Source organism: Lepisosteus platostomus, chromosome 1 (assembly GCF_059453375.1).
Source record: "Lepisosteus platostomus isolate fLepPlt1 chromosome 1, fLepPlt1.hap1, whole genome shotgun sequence".
Classification (NCBI taxonomy): Eukaryota; Metazoa; Chordata; class Actinopteri; order Semionotiformes; family Lepisosteidae; genus Lepisosteus; species Lepisosteus platostomus.
In genome coordinates, this window is record NC_142611.1 from 54226833 (window position 1) to 54239917 (window position 13085).

Sequence of the window (13085 nt, forward strand, 5' to 3'; positions counted from 1 at the left end):
TCTAATTATTAGCTTAAATCATATGTAGATTAGTGAATTGAGGAATTATTTTTGGAAAACTGGTGCTGGACCTTTACTTCCCCATTAGATTCCATTTCAAGTAACCTGTTTTTATTTTTGGCCATTTGGATCAGTGTGTATGGTTCTTGTAAACTTTATTTTTTTACTTTTTAATTCTAAAAAAGGGTACTGGGATGCCTGGGCTTCAAAGAGGACAAGTAATATAAAACATCTTACTATAATATTGTAAATCTGTTAGATCATTCTGGAAACAAAATGAAGTTATTGTTTTTAAACAGGACTGAGTGTCAAAAACAGTGAAAGAAAACCTAATCTAAAAAGAGTCTTCTCTTCTGTAGCTGTATAACCATGAGCACAGCTGCAATGAAAAGTACAAAATGGAAATATCCCTTTTTCAGAGAACAGTGAATAAATCTTAGCCTGAATGTTTGGGATACAGTTTCACGTGGTAAAAACTGATTTCTCTCTCTCCACTTAGTCCTGATCATTTTTATTAACTGTGTCATGAACATCACCAACAGGCCGGTGTTATTAGTCCTCAGGAGTACCTGCACATTTCCTGAAACAGTTTGGCATGTCCTCCACACTTAGCTTTCCTTCTCTTGAACACTTCCTGAGGATCCGCTGTGTGGTTCTCATAGTCGTATACTGAGAAGAGACAAAACAACACACACAAGGCTCAAACGCAGTAAGTAAACAACTTCAATTCTATTTGATGAGGATAAATAGCTACTGATGAGCTACTCCACATGCATTGATATAGCCGTTACTGTACATGCAATATATATTGTAAACTCTAATTGATTTTTCTATTTAAAAGTTCATTTTAAATTTAAAATTGTAATCAATTTAAACATTATTGTAATTCAAATGGAAAATATGTTATTCTCTTCTTGAATAGTTTGGTCAAATTCAAATTAATTTCATAATGAAAAAAGGTGACAAATATGAAAGGAGAGTACTTTGGCTTTAACTGGCTTGGTTAAGAAAATAAAAGCTCCTATCAGCACTGTTACATCACCCCAGAGGAATCCTCAAAACTGTGATGCAGATTTAAAACTCACTAAGAGCGAGTTGGTTCTGCTGCAGACTTGCAGGAACCAAGTAGAATATGCATGCATGCATGGAGTGAATGAGAAGCACATATGATGCATAATATGCTGACTGAGTAGATTCAGATATAAAGTGTATGACGTGTGATACAGGTTTGAGCTTGTTTGAGCAACTAGAGTCAAATATGTTTTTCAGAGAAACACAGATAGGAAAAGGAATGAATGAAATGCGTGAGTCATTGAACAGGTAGCAGCAGCAGCAGGACCTTCTAGCTTCAGATTGGAACTCTGCACTGGGAAGTCGAAGGTGCTGTGGCTATCTGGAACAGTAGCCTGATGGGAAGTAGGAAGAGAGCTACCGCTTGCTGAAGTTTGCTACCCAGCATGCATGAGAACAAGGACCAATACTGCACCAGTTGGACGCCAACCAAGGGAGCTGGTAAATGTGCATGAGGGGGGAAACATGAGGGCAGGGAAATTATAGCTGTGAATGAGGAGGCACATATCTGGTGCAGACTGATGCTGTGCACTCACACCCAGGAGAGAAAGTGGGAATCGGTGATCATGGGCTCCTGTAAGCTCAAAGGGACAGCGAAAAGTAGTATTGGGAAAGGGGTAGATACAGGTTGAAGCCGTAGATGCAGTGATAGGAGAGAGATAGGAAGGGAAATGGGGACAAGGCTTAACAACTTCAGGAGCACTAAAAGAAAAGCATAGCACAACCACTTGTATTTGGTGAAACGTTGAGGCTGAAGAGGCAGGAAAGTGACTCATGTCCTGACTTTTAAGAGATGAGTAAAGTCCCAGCAATGTGAAGTGCTAAACACATCTGTTTGCAACAAAGCAAAATAACAAGTAATACGTTTATTTCTTATATTTTCTTTCTTCACTTTTAAGCATGGAAAAAACCTATTACTTGTTCCTTTGCAGCCTATGCATGCTACCCACCTGAACAAAGCAAAATGTCGAGTACTAGAAAAGATGCACACAGCTTGGGATCTTTAATGCATAGGGAAGTGGAGTGTATGAAATTAGAATATGACCTCCTCCCGAACTTCTGTTCTAAAAAACACCACCTTAAAGACTAAGCAGCACCTTAAAGTAGTCCTTTTTTATTAATAACACAAAAATATACTTTGTCATTATTTTAAAGCATAAGTCAGAATTATATATCTTTTTTTTTATTTATTATGGTTATGACTATCAAGAAAACTTTCACAGCAATAGTTTACAATAAATCATTTAATCTCTCAAGCATTTATGATTAATCATTTACAATCCTGTTTACCAAGTGTTTCAAGCCTGATACAAAACAAATTCAACAATGGCAGTGTGTTTAGGACCACAGCTCATAAAAGCTAATGAAGGACACTAAGATGACAGAGAACAGCCCTCCACTATGTGTCTGGTCGACACTGGGCTAGACTGAACTGCAAAATCCTCAGGCAGAAAACCCCAGACCCAGTGTTCTCTGGAAGCTATGCAGTGACAACTATATTTGTACACAATTGATCCATAATACAAAATAAAGAACATACAGAAACTTAACTTCTGACATGGTAATCGTGCACTTTTTTACAAATACAATATTTGATTAATCTGTTACAAAACATAACAATTTAGTATATATTTTAAATAGATTAAAAGTTAACTTTCATCTGATCTGGTATTCCTTAAAGCCTGGACCTAGTAGTACTCATCCTCATAAATGTGCTATTTCTAAGACGTACTTATTTTATCATATGGTTCACATGTTATTTACTGTACATCTTTTCTGCAAAAAGCGGAAAAGTCAAACTATCATGGCTACCAGGAGCTCTCTGTGCAATAATGAGAACTTTTAATTCCTAAGCAGGACTATTGTGCCTTTTCCTGTTAATTATGTCTTTTGTTTCAACATACACTTAAAATAAAATATCTTTTCTCATTTGTAACCTCTCTTATATTCGCAAATACAATATTTTACTCTCAGATTTGAAAAATGTGCTGGTTGTACTGATGATACAGAATATACAGCACATAAGAGAAATGTATTCTCTCTTACCTATGTGAGTAGCCATCCATGTCCATACTGCTCTGACCTTCTGCAAATCTGTCTTCGCAAAACGTAGCAAAGAGGACACCGCATCTTCAACAGAAGTCCCCTCAGTCTGTGGCAGAAAGAAGAATGTCACTTCTACAACTGTGCACTCACTGCAGAGACCTGTCCTATTCAGACAAAGAACAGCTACTGTGTGTGTTGGCTGCACATGTTTATTATAATGAAGTATTTTTTGAACGAAGCAAACTTACAATAGCAAAAAATCCCCACTTGGAATTTAGAGATACTAAGTCCAAATAATCTTTCAAAACCTGCTGTTTTTTCCTATTTGATGATTTTGTTTTGAATTTTCTGTTTAAAAGAGTTCACATTGCTCAAAACATCTGTAAATTTGTGAACAGATTTGAATTCATTCCATCTACACAGATGAATTCATTCCACACAGATCCACATTTTCACAAGGAGGAGAGAAGCTTGGACTTACTGATGAGGCCTGGGAATCCAGAAATTTGAAGTCCTGAGGTTTGTAGGGTATGGATTTATCAGTCAGAACAGTATCTGAAAGAGTAAAATAAAAGCACATGCCATTTATGAATCCTTGCTTTAATTGTTAAAATCTCATCCAAACTTACATCACCCATCAGAGGTTAGAATTGCAGCCTCACAGACAGGCTCTTGGGTCTGTCTGAGTGGAGCTTGGATGTTCATTCTGCATATTCCTGTGTTCCTCTACTATCCAGAACCATGCAGGTTAGGTCTGATTGGCTATATGAAACTTTCTCTTTCAGCAGGCTGAGCAGTTACAAAAGGAAGTTTGAAGTACAACACGCACCGACTGTCGATCTACAGAGCAATAGAACCTGGAGTGCCTCCTTTCATCTGTGGCGTTTCAGCGTTCAGTAGTATGTTACATTGCAGGGGTCACCTTTTCTGCACCTGACATTTGGCAGGGAGACACCCTGGCGCTGGAGTGTCTAAAAAAATTATTTCCTCCTTTCAGTCAGGTGCACCAAGCCAAGGTCCAGTTATTTAACCACCCACTGATATTGGGCATTGGTTTCTCCTTTCTCAATCGGGCTTGCCACATTTGGCAGGGAGACACCCTGGGGCTGGAGTGGCTGGCCCTTGAACCAGCTGTTGCTATTCAGATAAGAGGAGGAGGCAAATGGTGATGGATCTGGATGTTTTCCTGACAGACCCAGGGCTCTATCCTCTAACCTGACAGAGCCTGTATCATGTACTGTAGTGGAACATTCATCCTGGATTCTGGATATGGAGCAGAACAAATATAAAGTTTGTTTCTCCATAAGGCGATGTCTTTTAATCAACTTCACATTTGATATTTATGTTTATTGTTTTACTGCTACAGTACTGATAGTACGTTTTTAAATACATTTTCACCATTTTCCAGAATGGTGAAAGGCTATATTAAAAGACAAGAGTAAGCGGTTTTACATCAGCACTCTAGACTTTTGTGTAGGAACCTGCACATTCTCAGTAGAATATTCTATCACAAGCTATTGTGAAGTCTTATAGTAAAAACACACAAAAAAAATGAAATTTCTGCCTAAAAGAGCTTTCTGAGCACTTGGTAGTGAACTGGGCCTGTGTTGCAGTACTTACCCGGGAGGATTGCAGGCAAGGGGTCCTCTCCCCAACGCATCTGTTGAAGGGCAAATATGTTTATGGACCATTCCATCTATGATTCGTATCCAGTACTCTACTGCAGACTTTACCCCTAATCAAAATTCCATACTGACGCCCTCAATAAAAAAATCTTGTTAATAAATGTTAAATGCAGATCTCATCCATAAATGAAACAAAATTATAATCATAACATTTAAGTAGTTATTCTTTCATGTCAAAATAGCATTATATTAGCTACTATATTTGCATTGAGACAGGTGTTAACTTTCCTGAAAATTAAAATTTCACATACTGTAACTCTCGGTTCGCCCTTTAGCTCTTGCCCTAGCTAGACACGACAGCTTTGTGATTTGTTCTTCGAATATTCAAGAAGTTCTCTTCGGTTTAAGTGAGTTTGCTGGACAAGGCAAAGACTTCATTCCATGAGTGTTCAACACACTGATATTGGTCACACACAATGTGCAGGTACTGTACCGAGCTGATTTGCAAAAATGAAACCATCTTTCTCATAGAAGAGCTCACAGACTAGTCTAATGAGCTGGAGTTGGTAATTCTATCATAAAGAGGATAGCAAGTTTATTTTACTAAAATATTCTAGTTGACATTGTTTATCCAAAAGGACACAAATCTGAAACACTTGAGAATGAAAGATTTATTTGAGTTTAAAAAAATTAAAAATATCGTTTAAAAAACAGACTCAAACCACCTTAATCCTCTGAACACAAAATGAAAATAGATCAATTTCAACCTACCTTTGGTATAAACTGCAAAAGAAAAACTCAACCAAGGACTGATTGATAATAATCTGTTCTTCTCCACAAGGGTGAAATTTCAAGAGCATCAGAAGTGCCTCCCAGTGTTGTCATTGGCTGAGCAGTGTCAGTGGCACACAGCTCACCAATGAGTGTTTTACTTTCTCTTTTCACATACTGTACATCCCCCCTTGTAGTTATGGTACTTTCCTTAATAGCAAACAAATGCTGCGTTTGATAAAAGGGTAGGATATACATATTTCTCAACAATAGCATGCTTTTAAAACACACCACACACAAAGTGTTGGTTTTAGGACGGATCAGTCTACCTGACATTTTTTTGGGGCTTTAGGTGTCTGTGACAGTTCTGAACTTTCTTGCCTTCATTTCAAAATGTCTACTTCTAATTAATCTTTAAGTTAATTAACTCCCAATTAAGTTTCTTTTTAGTTCACATACTTAGTACTTTCTTGGATTAGGATAGTGAGTGCTTTGTACAGATACTAATACAAATAAAACAATAACCATTCTTTTCAAATCATCTTTCCCAGGTTCATACTGTACTGTACATGTTTGTATTCACAGTACATGTTTATAATGCTAAAGATGGGGAACAAGATTCAAGGTTGGTCCAGTTTCAACTCTGGCTATTGAGCATTTTCCATGCATTAATGACATATGATGATTTCAATTCTATGCTTTTAATTATATATCCTAACATATTGTTGCTTCTGCATGAAAAAGACTACTCATATTTGAAAGCAACCTTCCAGATGAAGAAGGTTTGAACTGGATTTCTGGGCACGTGCTGTCTAGGCTAATGGAGTCCAAGTCTTTGATCTTGATTTTACTCCTCAGGCTGGGTTCCAGTGGTCACAAAAAGGAATAAAATGTAATGGGTGAAAGAATCATATTTTCTGCAGTAGTGAACTGTAGCTCTAGTTTTCATGTTTCTATTTTGTTGGAGGTGGCTTTTTACATTTGTTTTTTCATGGGTGATTTTCCATTTTTAACTAGAAGTATGAACAAAGAACAATATTAATATTTTTATTAGTATTATTAATGGTATTATTGTCTAAATTGTGACTTCATTGTTACTGAAGTCTGTAATTTAATTGGAGTAGTTGTCATTACTGTAGATTGATTGTAGAACATTATTATATTAATTAGAAATAAGCATTACATGTCCAAGACTAAACTAAAAATTAATTTTAGACATGATAAATTATACTTCAAAATGTATGTTTCATGAGCACACCTCAAAAGATTTTGTATAAATGTATGTAATTTCAGTTCTTACACTGATAATCCAAAGTAAAAGTTAATATCAAACTGAAAATATCAAGTTTATTTCATTCTAGTTCCAAAACAAAGCACACAAGTATTACTGAGCACTCAGAGTAGAACTAGTTGGAGAAACATGACAGCTTTTGGAACTTCTGAGATGTGCCTGATTTTTATGTGATGTTGTTTCATTTGATATCTTTGAGAATCTTTCTTCTGTGCTGCGAGAGAATAGTCACTCTAGTTTACACTGCCTTGTACGTGCCGCTTACTTTTGGTTTCAACTGAGGTTTTGACAATTGGTCAGGTCAGGTGATTTACAGAAAACAGGCGTCTTTACAGCAAGAAGTTCAAATAGGTAGCTACATCAGCATGCCTAGGCTGCAAAGGAAAAAGCACAGGTTTATTCTATGCTGAAAAGAGAACAAGGGAAACAATGTTTCGGCTGTGAAGCCTTCATCGGGTGTTATAATATAATACACCCAAAGAAGGCTCCACAGCCAAAACTTTGTTTTTAAAGCAAGCATGTTTGTTTACATTCTCCTGCTGACTACCATTTCATTATTTTATCAGGATTGTATTATTTGATAATGTGTGTGTGAAACAGCAACAGTTCTTTCCTATATTAGTATCACCTGTAAACGAATGGTATGGTGACTGAAACACTGGATGCATTCAGTTAGGAGCTTCCCAGATATTTTTTTTTTTGTGGAAGGAATATTTGTGTCCAAAACCACTACCAGGAGCAACAGGCAGCACAATGGAGCAGTGGCAAGGATTACAGAGCAAAAGCTCAGGGGTTTATTTCCCGATAGGATACTGGTGTTATACCCATGAGCCAGGTACTCACTCAGATTTTTCCAGTAAATGTGTAAACAGGGCTCCTCAATCATTCACTGCTTTAAAAAACAGATTTTGCTATACTGAAAGAGTGCACAAAAGAGCAACCAGATACATCTAAGAAATGCCCCACTATGACAAGTTTAATAAACCGAAGCTTTTTCGTCTTGAACAGAGAAATGACCTCATCCAAAATTTCTATTCTCAACGGGAAAGTCAACACAGTAGACTTCTATAGAATCAAAGTAAAAGATGAGGATACAGGGATGTGCATTTAAAAGAATAGGGAGGAAAACTAATGTACAGATTACAGATTTCACATCTTTCGCCCAGATTTTAATTCATTTGGACTCTCTTTTTCACCTGCTGTACACATTCTTACCTGCTTCATGTTTTGTTCTCCTGTGCTTATATTTTCGCTACTTTGCTGTCTCTCTTCACACCTGAAGAAGGCTGAACAGCTGAAACTTTATGCTTTCTACTTTTCACCATGGAATTAACCTCTACTTGTTCCCCAACACTATCCAGCTTATCATAACTAGATTCACTATAACATTCATTATACCATGAATGACAAAAGTAAATATTTAAATATATTTTTATGTACATCAAATAGAACAAAGACTTTACATATGGGATTGAACATAAAATAAGGTCAGTTTAAGTTTGTCATATGCACTAGTTATACAGCTTATATAAATATAATTAATATTCTCTTGTTGCAGATACGCAAGTTGCAGGGCTTCTGAGCCTTGGGGAAAATAAACTGACATTCTATATGTAAATAACTCCTCCAGCACAACCTCAAAGCGACAACATGTCATTTGGGTGCAATCTTTGATCCCAACTTATCATTTATCCAGAGATTTAAAGCATGTCTAGAGTGTTTTCTCCAGTTTATAGATATTGCCAAATTAAAGTGTTTTTTTTCCAATGCAGGAGAAATTGATGCATACCTTCATCACACTGATGAATTAGATTATTCTAATGGTTTATTATAATTTACGTTAAAAGTCCATGTTAGCATACTTAAGTGTTTTATGGTCACTTTATGTATTCTTAAACACTGCACAGTTAAACATGTGATCCAAATGAACACATTGTCTTCAGGCTGTGATTCTTGAATGCTTTTCTTTCTTACCAGTTCTTATGTGAAAAGTGTTGCAGTATATGCATGAGTCACAAATATGAAGTGGGTGTTTATTACATTACCATGTACTGTATGGCTCCTTTCCCAGGACAGCATGTTATAGCTGAGCTAGTCAAAATAAGTTATAAATCATTAATAATAGGTAAATGAGGATTGTTATAATTAGTCTCACCTACTGTTACATAATATGCATATCATGCAAAACACTGAAGCTTTCGAAGAGGACCCAACCTTATCCATGTAGTAAAGGCATTACTGGGGATAGTCAACATGGACATTGTTTAAAAAAACCTACCCTTTAAAATAATCCACAACCACAACCTCTTGATGCTGAAAAATCATGTGATAGGGTCAAATGGAAATTTCGCTTTCTCTTTGCTACGCTTGATAAATTTAACTTGGGCTCTAATTGTATTAATCTAATAAAACTAATAAAGTCCCCAAGCAGTGGTGACCCTGCATGGTCTAATGTCTAATAGTTCTCAGATTGCAGGGGGGCACGATACAGAGCTGTCCCCTCTCTGTTGTGCTTTAGTCGTAGAACCACTTCCTTAGGCCGTAGCAATGAGTACAACTCTCTCTCGTTTTCTGGTAGGGGGAAGAGGAACAGAAAATCTCCCTTTATAATGTTCTCTGCATATAACTACCGTAAACCAGAACCAACAATCGCAGTAGTGCTGGAATGAATTTCACCTCTTTGGAAACAAAATTAATGTACTCAAATCAATAGCATTAACAATGAGAATTCCCCAAAGGGTTAAAAAGAACATTCTCTCCCTCCTCTGATTTCAGTCTCCTCTTTGCCTCCTATCTGGTCCCTTCTTCAAATAAATAAATAAAAGTATATCTAAATTTATTTAGAGTAATGAAAAACCGAGGGATAAATTCACCCAATTATTAAAACCAAAAGAAAGAATGTTGAACATGTTCCAAACTTTCCAGGTGTTTATTGGTATGTCCAGATGAAACGTGGTTATTTTGAGCATTAATAGGTACTGTATGACTCTCTTTGGTTTAGTATGGAGCATGTCACCCAATAAATCGCTATCGTTTATTAATTTATCAGCTGGGGAGTTTGGCAGATTAATTTGTAGTATACAATACTCTTCTGGTCTATTATCCTAATATATCTCCAACTGTTCTTAATCCTGATTTTCCTCTGTAAATGAAAATCTAGGGCTTCTGGAGTGGGTCAGGAAGGGAATTTTGGATTTTTCCTGTATCTTTTCAAGAGAAGTTTTAAAATCAAAACTGAATATAATATCACCACATCTGAGATTTTTCCACATTTCTCCAAATATGAAATTATACTTTGACCATTATTAAAGATACGAGAGTGAGATTTGTGCTCACTAAGCTAAGAAAAACATTAGTAACTCCTGTGAGGTCTAAGGAAATGTTATCAAAGTAGCACATAGTAGCAGATCATAGCATATTTGTTAATAATTGTAAGACTTCTTACACAACCCTGAACCATACTGTACAAGAGCTTGATTTCAAATTTCTCAACAAACTCTTATTTAACTCCAGTCCACTTACTAAAGATATACAGATCTACTGTGGTGTCTCCGGGGGAGAGTTTATGTAAATGACGGTAGAACTCACACCACACTTTTCTTTCCTGAGATCCATGGCGTTTCTTCCTCCAACTGTCTTCCAAATACAGTCCGCAATCCGTTCCCTTAGTCCTGATCCGATCCGATTACCAAAAGTCCATAATAAAGCCAATCCGCGATGTATCCTTAACCAGTGTCCGTAATCCAAAACCATAAACCCTTTCTCCTTTCAGTAGTCCGTATTCCTTAGCCTGATCCTTAACATGCACCTCTTTCCTCTCTTTTCCTCCAAACCGCATTCACCTTACCGGCTTCTGCCCTGTTCACTGCCTCCGGGGCACTTATATTTCGGTTCCTGATGCGGCTCAGCTGTGTCTCGTTGTTTCTCAGGATAGACCCTTTCCATTTCCTGGTCAGCTGATTTCTTTTGGCCGCCATTTTGCTAAGGTCCATATTTAGTATTTTCAGTGTTTCGTTCCTGAAATACCGGTTAGAGATGACCCTTCCCCGGGTCCTCTTACATTCCCTCCACCTGAGATCAGCCCCGACCTCGGGCGATCTAGAAAAAAATAAACAGTGCATTCGGGAGAGGGCGTCTACATTTCCTTGTTTCCTTCCGGGTCTATATACCGTTTGAAATTGAAATCTTTGCAGACTAAGACCCCATCGTGTAATTCGACCGTTTTTATCCATATTTTGTAACATCCATGTTAATGGCGCATGATCTGTGTATAATATAAATCGTCTTCCCAATAAATAATACTTCAAATAGTCTAGGGCCCATTTGATTGCTAGACATTCTTTCTCTATCGTGGAATAGTGTTTTTCGGCCGGATTCAATTTATGGCAGATATACAGAATAGGATGCTCCTGTCCTTCAATTTCTTGCGACAGTATGGCTCCAATCCCAGTGTCTGAAGCATCAGTTTGTACCATGAAAGGCTTACTGAAGTCTGGTACCTGTAAGACGGGTTGAGAAGCGAGAGTTGCTTTTAAGTCTCGGAAAGCCCTCTCTTCCAAGTCGGTCCATTTTATTTTCTCCGGACAGCTCATCTTCGGCAGATCGTGTAGAGGGGCGGCCATGGCTGCAAACCCTGGGATGAAACGTCGATAGTAACTTGCCAGTCCCAAAAACGTTCGAATTTGCTTCTTGGTAGCTGGTTTTGGCCAGTTCTTGATTAATTGTACCTTCTGATCTTGGGGCATGATCAATCCTCTCCCGATCGTATAACCCAGGTAATTGGCTTCCCTAGCCCCCAGACAACATTTATTTGGGTTGGCCGTTAATCCTGCTGCTCACAACGCTCCAGTTACTGCTTCCAGGTGTTGTAGATGTTGTTCCCAGGCCTAGCTGTGGATTACAACGTCATCCAAGTAGGCGGCTGCAAAATCCCGATACGGTCTCAGAATTCTGTCCATCAATCTTTGAAATGTTGCGGGAGCGCCATGCAAACCGAAGGGTAGGACCCTATACTGATATAGTCCCTCAGGTGTGGCAAAAGCGGTTTTGGCTTTATCTTCTTTGGCCAGCGGCACTTGCCAATATCCCTTCGTAAGATCAAGGGTGCTGATGTATAGAGCGTTACCTAATCGCTCGATTAGTTCATCTATACGGGGCATGGGGTATGCATCAAACCGCGAGATCTCATTTAACCTTTTGAAATTGTTGCAAAATCGGATAGTTCCATCTGGCTTGGGGATCAGAACTATCGGGCTAGCCCACTCACTATGGGATTCCTCGATTATTCCCATCTCCAGCATTTTTCCCCACCTCTTCTTTAATCAATTTCCTTTTGGCTTTTGGTACTCGATACGGGGGTAGCCTTACCCTTTTCCCCGGTTCCGTGACAATCTTATGTTGTATAAGGTGGGTTCGACCAGGTGTCCGGGAAAAAACATCTTTGTTTTGGGTTAGGAATTCTTGTAGTTCCTGTTTCTGTGCCGGAGCCAGGTCTCCCACGACTACCGCACCCGTTTCTTCTTCCAGAGGGTCTGGGGAAAAGTGGGTGAGCAGAACTTCGGAGCCATGCCATTTTTTCAGCAAATTGACGTGGTAGATTTGATGCTGCCGTCTTCCGTCATGTTGCTTGACCTTATAGTTGACTGGCCCCACCTTTTCCACCACTTCATAAGGTCCCTGCCAGGATGCCAAGAATTTACACTCTGGGGTTGGAACTAGAACCAGTACTCTGTCCCCAATCTGAAATTCCCTCGCAACTGCTCCCCTATTATAAATTTTTTGTTGTTGAGCCTGGGCTTTATCCAGGTTTTCTTTCACTAAGGGAACAATAACATTTATTCTTTCTCTCATCTGTTCCACATGCTCAATGATAGTTTGTAAAGGGGAAGGTTGATGTTCCCACGATTCTTTGACCACGTCCAATAGGCCCCGTGGTTTCCGAAAGTATAATAATTCAAAGGGGGAAAATCCAGTTGAAGCCTGCGGTACTTCTCGAACTGCAAACATGAGATACGGGAGCAGCTGATCCCAATTTTTTCCATCCTTTTGCATAGTCTTCCTAAGCATGCTTTTCAGGGTCTTAGTAAAACGTTCTACTAGACCATCGGTTTGAGGGTGATAAACAGAGGTTCGGATCTGCTGTATACCCTGTAGCTTACATAAGTCTCGCATGACTTTAGACATAAAAGGTGTTCCTTGATCAGTTAGGATCTCTTTAGGAATTCCAACTCGAGCGAACAATTGTACTAGCTCCCTAGCTATGTTTTTGGCGGTGGCAGCTC

General features: G+C 38.4%; 1 protein-coding gene across 7 annotated transcripts in view; it reads right to left on the reverse strand.

Annotated features, from left to right (window-relative positions):
• LOC148678209 (kyphoscoliosis peptidase-like) overlaps window positions 1-13085 on the reverse strand; it is a 42984-nt gene that overhangs the window by 16674 nt on the left and 13225 nt on the right. Inside the window, exons 1-5 of one of the 7 annotated variants that reach the window (XM_088632494.1) lie at window positions 5514-5798; window positions 4738-4777; window positions 3599-3672; window positions 3118-3223; window positions 570-669 (exon numbers count right to left, since the gene is read on the reverse strand). The exons of 3 other annotated variants lie outside the window; for them this stretch is intronic. In XM_088632494.1, coding sequence (XP_088488620.1) covers window positions 570-669; window positions 3118-3223; window positions 3599-3672; window positions 4738-4777 — 320 coding nt within the window. In that variant the 5' untranslated portion in view covers window positions 5514-5798. Of the gene's footprint in view, window positions 1-569; window positions 670-3117; window positions 3224-3598; window positions 3673-4737; window positions 4870-5513; window positions 5799-13085 lie in introns of those variants that run through there. 3 more of the 7 variants (XM_088632503.1, XM_088632449.1, XM_088632481.1) reach the window with 3 other exon arrangements.